General features: G+C 38.7%; 1 protein-coding gene across 1 annotated transcript in view; it reads right to left on the minus strand.

Moving 5' to 3' along the window:
* Window positions 1-17,794, minus strand: part of LPCAT2 (lysophosphatidylcholine acyltransferase 2) — a gene marked incomplete at its 5' end in the record, with an annotated part of 63,574 nt that overhangs the window by 19,620 nt on the left and 26,160 nt on the right. Inside the window, 3 exons of the mRNA XM_082863134.1 lie at window positions 11,408-11,561; window positions 13,144-13,269; window positions 15,837-15,919. Of these exons, the coding sequence (XP_082719260.1) occupies window positions 11,408-11,561; window positions 13,144-13,269; window positions 15,837-15,919 (363 nt within the window). The remainder of the gene's footprint in view (window positions 1-11,407; window positions 11,562-13,143; window positions 13,270-15,836; window positions 15,920-17,794) is intronic.

A 17,794-nucleotide genomic window follows, 5' to 3' on the forward strand; every position in this document is an offset into this window, starting at 1 on the left:
ATGCTGCTGTAAATAGAGTCACTTTCTTAATTTCTTTTTCATATTGTTTATCGTTAGTGTATAGAAACACAACTAAGTTTTTTTTTAAAAAAATAAATTTATTTATTTTTGGCTGCATTGGGTCTTCGGTGCGGTGCACAGGCTTCTCACTGCAGTGGCTTCTCTTGTTGCGGAGCATGGGCTCTAAGCACGTGGGCTTCAGTACTTGTGGCATGCGGGCTCTAGAGTGCAGGGTCAGTAATTGCATTGCACAGGCTTAGTTGCTCCATAGCATGTGGGATCTTCTCAGACCAGTGATCGAACCTGTATCCCCTGCATTGGTAGGCAGATTCTTTTATTTATTTATTTATTTATTTATTTATTTATGGCTGCATTGGGTCTTTGATGCTGCACGTGGGCTTCCTCTAGTTGTGGTGATCAGGGGCTACTCTTTGTCGCGGTGCACGGGTTTCTCATTGTGGTGGCTTCTCTTGTTGTGGAGCATGGGCTCTAGGCTCGTGGGCTTCAGCAGTTGTGGCATGCAGGCTTCAGTAGTTGTGGCTTGCGGACTCTACAGCATAGGCTCAGTAGTTGTGGCGCACGGACTTAGTTGCTCTGCGGCATGTGGGATCTTCCCAGACCAGGGATCAAACCCGTGTCCCCTGCATTGGCAGGCGGATTCTTAACCACTGAGCCACCAGGGAAGTCCCCACAACTAAGTTTTGTGTGTGAATTTGTATCCGGCAACTCTGCTGAATTAGTTTATTAGTTCTAACAATTGTGTGTGTGTGTGTTGTCTGCAGGATTCTTTTACATATAAGATCATGTATTCTGTGAGCAGAGATAATTTTTCTTCTTCCTTTCCAGCTCATATTCCTTTCATTTCTTTTCTTGCCTAACTGTTTTGGCTAGGGCTTCCAGTACTATGCTGAATAGGAGTAGTGAAAGCAGGCATCCTTTTGTGTTCCTAATCTTAGAGGAAAGGTTTTCAGGCTCAAACCATTGAGTATGCTGTTGGCTGTGGGCTTTTCATATATGGTTTTTATTATGTTGAGGTACTTTTCTTCTATTCCTAGTTTGTTAAGTGTTTTTATCTGAAAGGGTGTTGAATTTTGTCAAATGCTTTTTCTGGATCGATTGAGGTAACTGTGTTTTTTCCCCCTTCATCTGTTAATGTGGTTTATTACATTGATTGATTTTCATATGTTGAACCACCCTTGCGTTCAAGGAATAAATCCCACTTAGTCATGATGTAAAATCCTCTTTATGTGCTGTTGAATTCTGTTTGCTAGTATTTTGTTCAGAATTGTTGCATCAATATTCATATGGGGGACTTCCCTGGTGGTGCAGTAGTTAAGAATCTGCCTTCCAGTGCAAGGGAGATGGGTTCGATCCCTGGTCAGGGAACTAGGTCCCACATGCATGCCACAACTAAGGAGCCCATGAGCCACAACTAAGGAGCACATGTGCTGCAATTAAGTAGCACACGTGCTGCAACTAAAGGAGCTGGCGAGCCGCAAGTAAGGAGCCCGCCTGCTGCAACTAAGACCAAAATAAATAAATAAATAAAAAATTCATATAGGACATTGGTCTGTAATTTTCTTTTCATGTACCGTTGACACTTGAACAATATGGGTTTGAACCATGTGCCTTCATTTCTACTAGGATTTTATTCAATAAATACATACTACAGTACTACACTTGAGCTTGGTTGAATTTGTGGATGCAGAATCATGCATACATAGGGCCAACTATAAAGTTATATGGAGATTTTCGACTGCACGGGGTTTGGTTCCCCTAACCCCTGTGTTGTTCAAGGGTCAACTGTACTATCTTTTTCTGACCTTGGTATCAGGATAATGTTGGCCTCATAGAATGAGTTGGGAAGTATTCCCTCCTCTTCAATTTTTGGGAAGAGTTTGAGAAGGATTAGTGTTAACTCTTCTTTAAACATTTGGTAGAATTCACTAGTGAAGCCATCTGGTCCTGGAATTTTCTTTGTTGGGAGTTTTAAAAAAAATTACTCATTCAATCTCCTTACTAGTTAGGTCTGTTCATATTTTCTGTTTCTTCATGATTCAGTCCTGGTAGGTTGTACATTTCTAGGAATTTGTCCATTACATCTAGGTTAACCAATTTGTTGGCATACAGTTGCTCATAGTACTGTTTTATAATACTTTTTATTTCTGTAAATTTGGTAGTACTGTCCTCTCTTTTCTGATTTTGTGTGTCTGGATTCTCTTTGCTCAAAATTACATTTGTGAGATTTTATATTTTTAATAAGTATCTTCAGAAGTCAGTCTATGACAGACAGTCCCAGATAATACTTTGAGAAACCTCACCTTTGATACTAGGTAGAGTCAGGGTACAAGCCCTTCAGCAGTCTTTGGAAGTTCTATTGGTAAACTCAGGGAAAAGTGGCCAGGACATAACTAAGTCCTTATATCACTCAGCATTTTGGACCTTAATTTCAATCTGCAAACTGATGATAATAGTATCTCCCCTGCCTACTTCATAATGATGCAATTTCTTTTATTATGTTTCAGGACTTGGACTCAATGTTTAGGAGAGAAAGATGAAAACATCAGGATTGCTGTCCTCAAGGATCAAAGAGACCCACAGAAAACTAGGTGTTGTAACTATAATCTGAGGTCTATTTTCACATTTCTACTATTAATACTAAACTATTACATTTGTATATAATATTCTTTGGTATATCGATTTTATAGAATTTCCATGAAAGACATAAAAGCATTTGAAATAAGGAAAGGAAAACTCAGAGAAGTTAAGCTACTTATAAAAGGTCACACAGCTAATATATTGTATAGGATTATCAAACCAATATGGGTGCCCAAAAGGGGAACAATAAGTTCTGCTGAGGAAAGGAAAGGAGAACATTTACCTACAGAAGAGGTAATGTGTAGGCCTGACCATAGGCTAAGTCAGAGTTCTCCAAAAAGACAAGAGATATATATATATATATATAAAGGGGTGGTGTAGTGAAAAGATAGAGGAAGTAAAGCATGTGTGGTATTCAAGAGATAATGAGTAGTCCAGTGTGATGAGAGTTTACTGCTGAGAATGATGGGAGATAAAGGCAACTCAATAGAATAGAATGAAATTGGAAAGGACTCTGAACTGCCATGTGACAAAGTCTATCTCACAGGTTACTCTGGAAACTACTAAGGCTCAAATATGAAGTCAAAAGGAGATTAAACGTAAAATTACTTTATAAACTGTACAATTCTAGAATTAAATAATGATTATTCTAGCTATTATTAGGGAGAGAATAGTAGCTGGGAGACACTGCTCTGTGTAGGACATGAGAGCAATGTCTCCTGCCACACTTAGTGGTTTATAGAAAACTCTCCATCAACTGGTTTTATGGCACAATGACTCCAATAACTGGTCTCATGGGCACCGTGAAATGGTCTCTGTAAACACCAAAGGCCAAATGTCTTCCTTTACCACACTGAAGAAGCACCACAAAAGGACTTTCTTCCCTTTAGGGGATCACAAGGGGCCATCTGGCCTCAGACAGATTTAAATCCATTCATATAAGCTTCTGAGGAAATTACATGGGCTTTGTTTTTATAATATTGCAAATTAACTTGACAGCATCCATTGTCATATAAAATGTGCCTCCTTATGACCATCTGAAGTGTTTTTCGCTGAAGTTTAAATCCAATTCCTCTCATTTATTTTCTGCTAAGATGGAAAGCATTTGGCTAACAGTTTCTCATAAGCCATCATAGAATAAAAGACTGTTATTAGATTAACAAGCCTTTTCTTCTCTGGACTATTTAATCCCCTAAGGCTATTTATTAGAACATTAATAGGAACTTTGGTTGCTGTCTGGGGGAACTCTACTGCGCAGCTCTGGAGAAAAAGAGTAGGGGAAGAGGCCATATTCAATGGAAAATTTAACCTCAATTTGAGGGGGAAGAGTTATTGAAATTAAAAAGTTAACAGTGACACACAAATGCTACTAGCAACACTATTCATAATAGTTCCAAAGTAGAAACAACCTAAATATCGACTAACAGGTGAATGAATAAACAAAATGTGATAAATTCATATAATGGAGTACTATTTGGCAATAAAAAGGGATGAATTACTGATACAGGCAACAACATGGATGGACCTCAAAAACTTACAATAAGTGATAAAAGCCAGACATGATACTATATATTGTAAGATTCCATTATATGAAATGTCCAGAAAAGGCAAATCTATACAAGTCTCTATTCTAGTCTTTATTCTAGACCAGGTCTAGAACAACGCAGGAGGACTTACTATAGTGGTTGCCTAGGGTTGGGAGATAGGTAGGTGACAGGAATTAACAGTTAATGACACAAGGAATCATAATGGGGTGATGGAAAAACTCTAAAACTGATTTATGGTGCTGGTTGCACAACTTGGTAAATTTACTAAAAAAATCATTGAACTGTATGCTTGAAATGGCTGAATGCTATGATATGTAAAATATGCCTCAAGAAAGTTATTTTTAAAAAGTCCAGAGATGGTTTGTAGTAAAAAGAATACTGAACTAGGAGTTCCCAGTGCTGCAACTAACCAGCTCTGTAGCCTTGAGCATACAACTTCCTCTTTTGGGCTGGAAGCTTCCTGAGAAATGAGGAAGATGGGCAATTTGACACTAAACATCCTTTCAGCTCTAGAATGCTGTGAGTCTAGATCTTCACGTGCCATGAAGTGGTGACTGCAGCTTCGTTCTTACCTTGCATTCAGTTTCCTTCTCATGCCCAAGTATTTTTATGTTATATATGACTGTAATTTAATCTTTTTCTTGGGTCTGGTTCTACAACTTTTAAAGACATACTTACATACCCTTATCCTCACTTTGACGTATTGTCTGGTTTTCAAAAGTATTCTGGTAACCTATCAAGTATGTTGCTCCTCCAGACAGAACTCCAAGGTGGGGGGACTGAAGCAGGTCTCGAATAACACAGGACACACAGCTCCCGCTGTCAGTGAGGGTTCTCTGTCAAGTGGGGCTTTCACCTAACTGCAACATGATCTGGACCAGACCTTCCTAATTTATTGATGAGAATGTCACGTTGGATGAAATCAAAAACCTTTCTAGAGTCCATATAGATAATATCTATTTCTTCTTCTTTATCATCTTGGACTGTCACTCTATCATAGGAGGAAATTAAATTGGTCTGACACAATTTGCTCCTTACAAAGCCCTGTTCTTTACCTCTTTATGCTCTTGGAGGAGGCCACTGCTCACTTGTTCCAATAAAAAATCGAGCTTTAATCAATGCCCTCTCCTTTCTGTTTCCTCTAAGTGTCTCCTAGGTAGACTTGCATTGAGAAGCCAAAAAGAAAGCATACAATTCTCATGCTTAAAAGGATATTTCTAGTGTAAGAACACTCAGGGAGGGAAAATATTATGCTGGACTGCATGGGGGAGTTAAGTCACCATGAGAATTGAAGAAGGAAATGGTCAGACATATAGACCATCAAACTTTCAGGATGACTGGTACAACTAGATAGGAATGTTCATCTAGCCCACTCAGAAAGTTATAGCTTTCTTCTGTTAATTATATCATATGAGCTTTAGATTTCATATAACAAATCCTGATTAACTGAGATTGGAGTCAAGATGAGTTCTTTTCACATGAGCTATGAAATACTAAAGTATACATCAAACCCGAACTGGAAATTTAAAGGATAGAAGAAAGGGGAAGAGGGGGGTGGAGGAGGGATAAATTAGGAGCTTGGGATTAACAGATACACACTACTAGATATAAAGTAGATAAACAATGAGGTCCTAGTGTGTAGCACAGGGAAAAATATTCAATATCTTGTAATAACCTATAATGGAAAAGAATCTGAAAAAGAATACATAAATATAACTGAATCACTTTGCTGTACACCAGAAACTGACACAACATTGTAAATCAGCTATACTTCAATTTAAAAAATAGGATAGAAGACTTCACTGTTGCAACTATTCACCTCTGGCACTGTATTATGAAAGCAGCCATAGACAGTACATAAACAAATGGGCATGGTTGGTGTCCCAATAAAGCTTTATTTACAAAATAGGCGTCAGACTGGATCTGGTCTATCAGCTGTAGTTTGCTGACTGTCACCTGCTATATTTCCTAAACTGATGAAAATAAAGCATGCTGGTAAAATTTAAGGACTGATTGAAGGATTGCAGTCAAGGCTTATAGCCACCATCGTTCCACGTCTGATTTAAAGGGGGTCATTCTGAATCTTTATTCTCACCAAATCTGTCTACTTCTTATTGACATCCTCCCCATTTCTAACTAGTGGTATATCATTCATCTTCACAGATGAGAGAGACTGATTTCTAATCACTCAGCTATAGTCTGGCATGAGCTCACTCTCTTTTTACCAAAACCATTATGCACACAACAGACCACAGGCTAAGAAAATTTAGATGGTTGGTTACTATTTCCATTCTCTAAAAAATGTGAAAACTGTCCTGATTTTTCCCATTTCGGCCTTCTAACGGGTACTTGGTTCTTCTGGCATTACTATGTCCTTTGTTTAAATATTAGAACAGGAAAGTGTGTGTATACTTTAGCACTTTGACAATCCATCATTTTTGGCTATTCTGGAGATCTTTTATTACTCTTTTGCATTGTGTGGAATGAATGCGTTTCTTTATCCGAGTTCTTCCTGTCTGCCCTGTTCTTGGCATTAGTTCAAGTGTTAAACCATGAGCAAATAATGAGCATATAATAACAAGCATCCTTGCTTGCCCTTCCCTGTTAGAGAAGGTAGGGTGCTGTATTATGCAGATTTTCAAGCTGAGAGTTAGGACAGGGCATTTATGTGGCTTAAGTGACTAAAAATAAACAGAGAAATCTTTCTGAGTGGGGTGGATTAACTTTTCTATTCAGTTGTACAAATTATACTGAAAGTTTAGGACCAAATGTCCCACAAAGTCAAAAACATTTACAATCCTGCTCTTTGCTGAAAAAAGCCTGCTGATCCCTGAAATATAGCTTCGCCACCAGCGAATATACATACCGTTATGGTGATGTGTGCCAGATGGAACATGACCCTGAATGTATCATGAGATGTAGTGCAGATGAGATGACTTGCCACTAGTAAGAGGTAAGAGGCAGATAACGTGGTATACTGTCAAACTAGCAACAAAGATGATATGTGTGCTGCAATATTTGAGGACTTTGTCTGATAGGTATGTAAGATACTGCTGGCAGGGCAGCACATGGCTCTGCTCAATAACACAGCGTTGAAGAATGAATGAAATAAGGTGATGCTGTGTAGATATTCTTATAACTGTACAAATGTGTTATAATTATTTCTGACTTAGCCAGTGTTGTTTCTCAGTCCCATTAAGTGTATTTAAATGCCTTCAAGAGTGTTGGCAAAAAAATCTAGTCTTGAAAACTGAATTATGAATATAAAAAATGTTGAGAAGCCACTGTTTTAAACTACTGTCTCAGCTCTCAACTGTCTCTAACTCATGTGGACTTTTGACTAATCCCTATCAGCCTCTGATTCAGAGAGTTCAGTGTACATTTGGGAAAATAAAGAAGCTGAATGAAACCTAAAGATGAAAAGGGTCTTCTTTTCCTTTTCTTCAGAGATGAGCCCTCTCCACAAAAAACTATCCTAATCCAATGAGCCATGCTATGCTTTGGATCATGAATGCCACATTTCTGTTGGACCTTGAAATCACCTGCCATCGCATATCTGACAATCTAAAAGAACACATCAGATTGTCAGAAGAAACTGAATGGACAGTATATTTTCTTTTTTTTAGGACAGACTGAGATGAAAACCATTATGAAGTTTTTGCAGACTTGCCAGGAATGTATGTGGGAAGAAGGAGTAAGGGAACATGGAGAGATATACAGATCTCTCCCCTTCCCCAAAATACCAACCACAATTGCACCAGACTTGGGGAGAGATTGAGAGAAGAAAAGAAGGAAGAGGAAAAGGAGAATAAAGTGGGAAAGGCACATGGGAGGAGCCCTCTGCCCTGCAAAAATTTATAGCTACTGAAATGAAAGAGCAAGAGAAACATCCCACCCTCTCTTTCCCACCCTTCTTCCTCCCCCACCCCTCATAAGTATTGAGTTTAGCAAGATAAGCTACTCAGAGAGAAATAAACTATGACGTTACTGAACTTCTTTGTCTTTTCCGTGGAACATTTCCCAGCTAAATCCCTCCAAGAGAGCATGGAAGTGGGGATGTGCACAGGGTGTGGCAACGATTACATAATTCAGCTTCTCAAAACAAAGCAAATCTTCACAGGCACAGACATGCAGGTATGTTAAAAACAAAAAAAAAAAAAGGAAAGCGAGAAAGACAGAGAGACAAAGAGAAGAGAAAAGGAAGAGGTAAAGAAAGGTCAAATGCATTAGTTGTTAATTCTCCAGATTATTTTCTCTACCTTCCAGTATGTTGGAGATCAAAAGTGTTTTAAAGACCAACTCGTGGTCTATATCTAAAGCTAAGTCTATACACTATACAAAGAAGTGAAGAAAACTTAACAGTTACAATTGATACGTGAGCCGATTGAAGCAGTCCATGCAGAAGTGTGATTGACCACACTGGCCACAAAGGCTCACCAGTCTCCAAACTGCTTGGAGCTAATTGTATTCTTTCGTTCAGAGTGAGTCAATCTGGCTAACTAGGGCTTATTGTAATCCTTGGTTTACACTCCCTTCCCCACTCCCAAATCTTACCACATATCCCAGTGCTATAGAAACAATGGGGCCAGTGGCAGGTATCATCAGTCATCAAAAGACAGAACTGGTGTCAAAGCAATCCTGTTATTGCTGCTATGACAGTTTGACACCTGAAAGACAGGGCAACTTCTATGGAGACTATTTTTTTTTTTTTTTTTTTTTTTTGCGGTACGCGGGCCTCTCACTGCTGTGGCCTCTCCCGTTGCGGAGCACAGGCTCCGGACGTGCAGGCTCAGCGGCCATGGCTCATGGGCCCAGCCGCTCCACGGCATGTGGGATCCTCCCGGACCGGGGCACGAACCCGCGTCGCCTGCATTGGCAGGCGGACTCTCGACCACTGCGCCACCAGGCAAGCCCTCTATGGAGACTGTTTTTAATCTTGATTAAAAATCCTGATAAGCATAAAGTCTATCATGTGCTTTGAACTTCCCTCTTGGTCCCTGTTTCATGTCACTTCCCATTTCCCCATCTCCTGTTCTTATTTGTATGTCCCTGCCATATTCCTTCCTGTCACCAAGTTCATATTTATAGAAACTTTATTTAAAATTGCTTGCATGGTTTCCAGAGCCATACTGAAAAATGCTATACAAATCTCACAGAAATACTAGTAACAGTACAAGTGAAAAGTGCCTGTATTTTCCCAACTTGCACTGTTACATACCATAATTTACATCTCCTTTTCCCTAAATCTTCATTACACTTTAAAGTAGCACCATTGCAGTGACACATTACCATTTCACGGACAAGGAAAAAATATTTGTATGCTGCAACAAGCACAGAAGAGAGGCTTGTGCACTCCATACGGAAGAAGGTTGCTTACCTGTATCATGTTAAAGAATAGTTCATCTAAGGGACTTCCCTGGTGGCGCAGTGGTTAAGAATCCACCTGCCAACGCAGGGGACACAGGTTCGAGCCCTGGTCCGGGAAGATCCCACATGCTGCGGAGCAACTAAGCCCGCAAGCCACAACTACAGAGCCCACGTGCCACAACTACCGAAGCCCGCACACCTAGAGCCCGTGCTCCACAACAAAGAGAAGCCACCACAATGAGAAGCCTGCGCACCGCAACGAAGAATAGCCCCCACTCGTCGCAACTAGAGAAAGCCCGGGCCCAGCAGCGAAGACCTAACGCAGCCAAAATTAAAATAAATTTAAAAAAAAAGTTCATCTAAGAGAATAAGTCACAGAATAAGTCATTAGGAATGTTAGTGACCTCTGGGTAAGAAGAAAAAGAAAAGCTCTGTCCTGGTTTCTGTCAGCAGGCTATAATTTCTTTGCAAAATATCTTTTCCCAGTGGTTGATAGAGACCTGGGACTTCTGGTGCCAGCCAGGATGGAATGAGCTTAGTTTAGCCTATCTCTCCTTCTCACTACAATTAGAAACTCTGATCGAAATACAAAAAGCACTACCTCTGGATAAAATACCATGGCAGGAGGAACTTGAAAAACAACCAGATAGGCCTGAAGGCAGCAGGATGAAATTATTAAATTGTTGAAAGTGAAGAACTCTATACAGAATTCCATATATGTACAACAAAAATATCCCTCAGGAATGAATGTGAAATAAAAAAGATAACAATCCTAAGTATTTACCCAAGTAAAAGGAAAACTATATTCACTCAAAAACCTATACATGAATGCTTAGAACAGTTATATTCATAATTGTCCCAAGGTGGAAACAAACCAAATGTTCCTCAGTTGGGGAATGGATACACCAAGTATGGTACATCCACACAATGGAATACCATTCAGCAATAAAAGGAGACAAATTACAGATACATGCAATAACGTGGCTGAATCTCAGGTGCGTTATGCTGAGTGAAAGAAGCTGGACTCAAAAGGATATACTAAATGATTCCATTTGTATGGCATCTGGAAAAGGCAAACCTATAGGGATGGAGTGATTGCCAGTGGTTAAAGGTGAGGGAGGGGCTTGACTATAAAAGCCTAGCTACAGGGAATTTTTTTTTTTTTGCAATTGTATTTCTTGAATGTGGTGGTAGTTACATGCCTCTATGCATTTGTTAGAACTCACAAAACTGTAACCAAAAAAGTAAACTTTGCTGTCAACTTTATATATTAAAAAACAAATTAAAAAGAGAGAACTTGAAATCTTGATGCACTTTTCCTAAGGAAACTTTGACATTTCAATTATCTAACTCCATGTACGTACATATTCGTAAGCAGAAAACTGAATCCCCAATATAAGGACTGACAGTCAAGCTTTAATTGAAAACTTTGTTATAAATAAACTAAAATCGATTTGGTCTTCGGATGTTTTGGGGGAAGTCCAGAAACCTTCGGGATAGAATAGTACCACCCGTGTCATCAATGTATGATTTTGACATAAATATTAAAATTCTTGCTAGTTATGTAAACCTTTCCAATTCCATACACAAATATGGGTATATGGTCACAATATTTATTTCTGACCTGGTGTTTAAAATAAATAGACACTATCATAACTGTTGCCACACACACACACACAATTATTATTATATTACTATTATTATTACTACTACTACTACTGCTACTACTACTATTAAGCTGAAAAACAAAATCATGCAATTAAACAATGGGCTCAGCCTTGTTTCTTCTAACACTGACCTAGCAAGTTTTTCTAATGCCTGCCATACTGATTTATACCCTGTGGGGACTCGCGAAATAAAAATATTTGCGTGTTAAAGATTAAACTTTAACCTACCCTGTCAAAGAGCGCAAAAAGTTGTCTCAAGACATCTGAAACAGGCAGCTTCAAATACTCCGCAAATTCTTCAATTCCGATTCTTCCTCCTTTAGAGGAACTTGCAATAGCGGCATATTCATCCAAATGCTTACGAATTCCATCCCAATCTAATCTAAACAAAGAGTTATGAAGATGTATTAGCGTTTTACAATCCACATGGACATTTTATGAGTTTTGTTTTATTCATCTGTCTGAGGGAAAAATATATTCAGTGTTACATTTGAAAAGGAGAAGAAAACGAATTAAAAAAAATTTTTTTTTGCGGTACACGGGCCTCTCACTGTTGTGGCCTCTCCCGTTGCGGGGCACAGGCTCTGGATGCGCAGGCTCAGCGGCCATGGCTCACGGGCCCAGCCGCTCCGTGGCATGTGGAATCTTCCCAGACCGGGGCATGAACCCGCGTCTCCTGCATCTGCAGGCAGACTCTCAACCAGTGCGCCACTAGGGAAGCCCCAAAAACGAATATTTTAAGGCACACTTTGAACATGGATACAGACTTCTAATTTTTTAAAGGATATTAACATAACTATAATTATCCCAAATATCTGAGGGAAAGAAAAGTAACTGGGAAAAGGAGCAATGTGGTAAGATAATAAATGACTCATGAGAAGAAAAAAGGAACTCACATTTTAATCTAAATATTACTTAGTAAGTCAACAGTACTTACTGAGTTGTTAAAAAAAAATACAATTCTTGCTTTCAAGCTTTCCGGATGATAATGAACTCACATTTCACAAAATGTTGTGATGGGGGATTCATTAGACTTTGTACACTTCCTCCAATATTAGTTATAAAACACTTTAAAAAACACTGGAAAATATACTGTAGCTTACATCACATCCTATAGAATTAAACAGGTGACTTAACATATACTTCTACATCCAATTTCAGTAACTATCTAATTTTTTCAAATCTATTGGAATATTGTAAAAATATAACATCAAAACATTGCTATCTAGAAGATATAAATAATGTTTGCTACATCAGTTATCAAAAAATATTTTTTAATATTGAACTTTAATACAGTAACTGGTTCTGCAGCTCCCTCCTAGGGAGGATGCCAAGGTCTACTGAGTTAATAAATTCTGCAGATCTCTGTCAGGGCTGAAAACAATGAACTGTAATCAGAGAGGGATGTGGGAGTTACACCTTCATACCAGGAAGTTCAAAGGGAATGTTCTAAATGGTTTAAACCAGATCATTAAAATCACAATTTTTTTTTTTTTGCCTTTTCAAAAAAATTATGTACCCAGAAGGAGAAGGTTGATCTAGGGAAGTATTTAAAATTCAATGATGGTCAGAATTGCTGCTCTACAAGTCAATTCCTATTTCACATGAGGAGTTCTGACCACCTCGTGCCAATACCATATAATTATGCCATCTTTCTTATAAGAAGGTGGCAGGACCAACTACTCAGCTGTTTCTGGGTAGGGAGGCAGATCTGTGCTGACTCGTGTTTACTATCTCGTTCTCCTCTCATGACCAACGCACATATTTCTGAGTTAGCTGTTCTTGAAAAAACAAAACTAGATGAACTAAATGGGAGATAAATTCACATCCCTGGCTTTCTTAATAAACACCATGTAGGCTCTAGAGTTGGAGCACTAATGAAACCAGAGAAAATAAACATAACAGGAGTTCAAGTCTCTTTTGGACACCTTTAGGAAAGCGTGGTAATTTTAAAATATGCTTACTTCAATTTCCGGCTGATTTTGGTAAATTCCACCAACCCAGCTTCCATAGGCAGTGTTAGCTGTCCTGCTGAAATCATCAATCTGCAGTCTTCATAGGTGTGATCTGTTACTGGAATTCTCAGAGCTCTAAAGTATTAAAAAACAAACAGATTCAACTTTTTAAAAAAGGTGATGGTTTTTCATTAGGCCTGAATTGGTCAACAAACGACAGTAAATGGAAAAGTATTTACTACTTTTTGAACCAGTGGCTTTGGCTTATTATTGCCAAAGAGACATAGTTCTCTACTTCACAGACTTATTGTGGCCCGAGTTAATCTCCTTATGTTTGTGTGCTTCTGCCAGCTAGTCATTTTTGTTCTGTGTTTTGACTACAGTGATAATAATAGTTGAGTTCAGTCCATGGAAAGTAATGAGAAGACTTAGGTTCAAGTCCTATGGAGTCTTTTACCAGCTGGCACTTAACCTAAGCCTCACTTTTCTCATCTGCACATGGGAATAATCACTTCCTCCACAGGGTTATTTTAAGGACCAACTAAGAATGCCTGTGGAAGTGCCATTTAAACAGATAAATGGTACCTGTACATATTATAAGTGAACGGTCTATCCATATTGTTAGCTATCTGCGTCTTTCCATCTTTTAAGACTGAAGATCACCTTCTTGCTACATAGCAATCTTCAAAAAATACTAATGAGGACTGATTATAAGATCATATTTCTTCCAAACCTAAACACCCTCCATCCTCAAAGGAGTGCACAATACTGACTACCTCCCTCCTGCTCAGAGATCTACTTATAGTGAAACAGATTTGGAAAAAATACATATTAAAAAGAACTTGAAATAACACTTGAGTGACAAGAAGAAAATCTGTGCTGTACATAAAATAATTTCCTGCAGATCCCTCTTGGCTAAATTTTTATTCACACACATTCAGTGACAATCATAAAATTATGTCATCAACTGTTATTTGATTTTGTTGAATCATGGCTAAGAACATTCAATTTTCAATGAATGCAATATGAATAAACATTTTTTTCCTACCTGCCACTAAGCTGTTTTTGATTAATGACTATTTGGGTGTAAGAATATATAAGGAAAATAAAAATTAAAAACACTTCAGGAATTATGAGTAAATAGTAGAACAAAACAGTTAAGAGCTTGGGCTTTGGTAATAGGAAGTATGGATTTGAATCCCAGTCCAGAAACTCTCACTACCTCAGAGCCTCCATTTTCTCACTTGCCTCAGAGCTGCTGTGAAGATTATGTTAGGTAACACAAGCAAATGGCCTAGCACAGGATTTGGTAAATATTTATTAGTGGTCGACCACCACTACTTACCTCGGCTTTGCTCTTGACCATTTTCACATGCTTTTAACATTTCCTACTTGACTCTCATAATAACCAAAACTATGAGAAAAGCCAGGCAAGGATAAGAATTCCCACTTTACACATGAAGAAAGGAGCCTTGGAGGGGACTTATCCAAGGTTGTACAGCTAACTGAGGTCTTTCTTACTCTTTATCCAAGGCCCTCCACGCCTCCAAATCCAGGAAAAGGCTGCTTAAACAAACCTTTCCTGTTTTCAGGCAGGTTTTGGGAAGTCAAACTATCTGATGTAAATTCTCTCAGTTCCTAATACTTATCTTCCTTCCTAAATTTTGGACATAAGCTAATATGAAAACATAATGGAAGAGGGAAGAAAACAATATCAAAGCAAATTTTGTAGCTGCTCTAGAAACTAGGTAAATCAAGTACATGTAGGGACACGTAGTAACAAAAGTTTTTCAGCCAAACACTTAAACATTTATTCTTTTTTGAAAATAAAGTTAGTCTCCTGTGAAATATTAATATATGTAATATACATATAATATATATAATCTTGCTTATAATGCCAAATTCAGCTATGAAGCTAAATTCAGAGTTCTCATTGCATTTTTACTAAGAGAATAAATACTGCTGGCTTATTAGCTCCAAACCTACCATTGGGCATGACTGAGGGAGGTGGTGCTTGGGGAGAGGGTACACACCTGGAGGGCTCTGAGGCTGCCTGGGTGGTGGGGATAGTATAACACACTCTTTCATTACAGGAGGAGAGGTGATTTATCTAATCAGGATAGTGGCCAGTTCAAACTCCCTTAAGTGCAGGAAAATACTTGCCTTATGTTTTGCAGTTTCTAAATCCTAAATTTATAGCCATCCCCTTAATGAGGGTGACTTTCCCCCTTTTCTATGCATCTATTGCATTCCCTTGCAAACTTTTCCCTTTTTGGTGCTATAATCATTAATGCCTTTGAAACACGTGGCCTTGGCAGCTATATGGAGGCTGAGGGGATAGAAGGTGGGTCACAGCAGGAACCACTCAGACCATCATTAGCTTTGTCTGACAGCGACTGGCCAGCCTGGGAGAATTCACCCTTTGGAGGTCACTGGCTGGTTTCTCCTGGTTCATGTACCCTCCCTGTTCACCTTCTGGCAAAGCTACGTCTCCATTAGTTTGGGGTTACGTCAGGGAAAATATTTATAGATTGTCTTACTGACCGCATTCCTAGGCACATGATTTTTCCTTACCAAAATGAGTTGGGGAATGAGGCCCTCAGACAGAAAAAAACAAAGACAAAAAACAAAAACAATGTTAAATGCCATTTACCAATAATTTTAAAACTACATACTGATCATAATCACATATAGATACTTACTCTGCCATTAAATTCCGGACTGTACTGGCAAAAAGGACAGGATCACTTTTTTCTTCATCATTTGGTATTTGAACAGGCATAAACTGAAAGGCAAATATACCTTTCCATTACAATTGTGAGGCCTAAGACTTTAAATGCTAAATTAATTTATAAGCTGTCATTATATGAAATCCCCTGCCTTTCTAGCACACGGGTTATAGGATAGAATGTAAAGAGTACTGTGCTTGGACTCAAGAGATCTGAATCCAAGCTCTGGGTCTTTCTGTGTGTTAACTAGTATGACCTTTAACTTTTCTGAACTGTCTCCTCAACTCTGAAAGGAGGGCTATGACCACCTATGTCCCGGGTTGTGGTGAGGATGAAATGAACCAATGTCTGGAATTCTGGAAGTTGTAAAGCTGAAACTACTCAGATCTTACTCTCAAAGCTGCATTTTCTCCCACCTACCCTCTGTGTGAAAATGTTATTAGTGGTAGTACTTTGTTTTTTGTAGTTTATCTTCTCTATCCATTCCTATATCAGCCATATTTTTATCACTTGATCAAGCTTTATGTTTGATCATTTCTTCTGCTTGTTTTTGAACCCTCATATTGGCTTTCTACCATGTTTTGCTTTATCATTTTAAATTTTACTTTTTTCTCCACTTGATAATCTGTGATACCTCATTTGTACTATTCTTGTTTTTAATTATAGTTTCCTAACATTAACAAGCTTTCAGTGCTATATTTAAGTCATTGTACATTTTTTGAGCACCTACTATATACCAGGCAAGATGAACAGGACCCTAATTCCCACTCTAAAGAAGATCCATAATTTAACAGGATAGACTGACACAACACACACTATCATTACCCCTAATGATAGGGCTTAAAAGCTTAATTAACTTACTTAAAGTTATATGGGTCACATGACTAGGATTCAGCTCAAGGCCTGTCAGACTTTAAAACCCTTGTTTTTCCCACTAAACCATCCTTCCTGGAGTATGAGCGCAAGGGATAGGAAACGATTAATTTGGTCGGGGGCTGGGAAAAGCAACCAAAGAGGTTTTATAGAAGAGCTAATGCTTGATCTTGACTTTCTGAGGATAAACATGATCTTGCCAATTCCTACTGTTTATTAACTGAACCAGGCACCATGCTAGGTGTTTTATATGCATTATTTCATTTTACTAATCCTCCCAATTCTAGTCATAAGGAATTGGGGATCACAAAGATTAAAAGACTTGCTCAAGATTTCATGGCTCATTTCCATTCAACAAATCCTGCTTAAGCACACTGTTATATGCCAGGCACCACACTAAGCCTTGAAAACATGACAAGGAAGTTCTGCCCTCAAGGAGTTCTTCATGCAGCGGGGAATAAATGTATGATACAGTGAGCTAAGTCCACCAGTAAGGGCTACCATTCTTCAAGAAACTACTGTGTACTGGGTACTTTATATAAGGGGTTTTATGTGCTGGAATCTTGCGACAATTTCTTGAGGCAAATTCTACCATTTCCCTTTGATAGGTAAAGAATGGGGTTCCAAGAGGTTAAACGATATAGCTAAGCCACACACAAATGGCAGGGTCACAATTTGAAAGAAAAGTAAGTATCTGTATAAATAACACCACTTTCAGACTCACATGGACCTGTTTTCAAGCTTGTCAACCATGTTTAAGAAGCCTACGGGCAATAGTGACTCAGAGATGAAGTTTAAGCAAGGGAGTGAAATGACCCGGTCAAAGTTTTTGAGCAGTAACTTTGGTGGCAGGGAGTGGATAACCAAAGAGGAAGAGGCTCGGAGCAGGGAGAACCCCTGGAGGCAACCACAATCACTCTGTGAGTGATGGTAAGACCATGAATAGAGGGAGGGAGGGAGGGTGTACAGGCCAGCATGGACCCAACTGGCATTTTTAGGATAAAATGGACAGAAATCATAGGATAATGTGCTATTTGTTATTTCACTTCTCACATTTA

The sequence above is a fragment of the Leucopleurus acutus genome (assembly GCF_964270905.1).
Source record: "Leucopleurus acutus genome assembly, chromosome: 20".
NCBI lineage: Eukaryota > Metazoa > Chordata > Mammalia > Artiodactyla > Delphinidae > Leucopleurus > Leucopleurus acutus.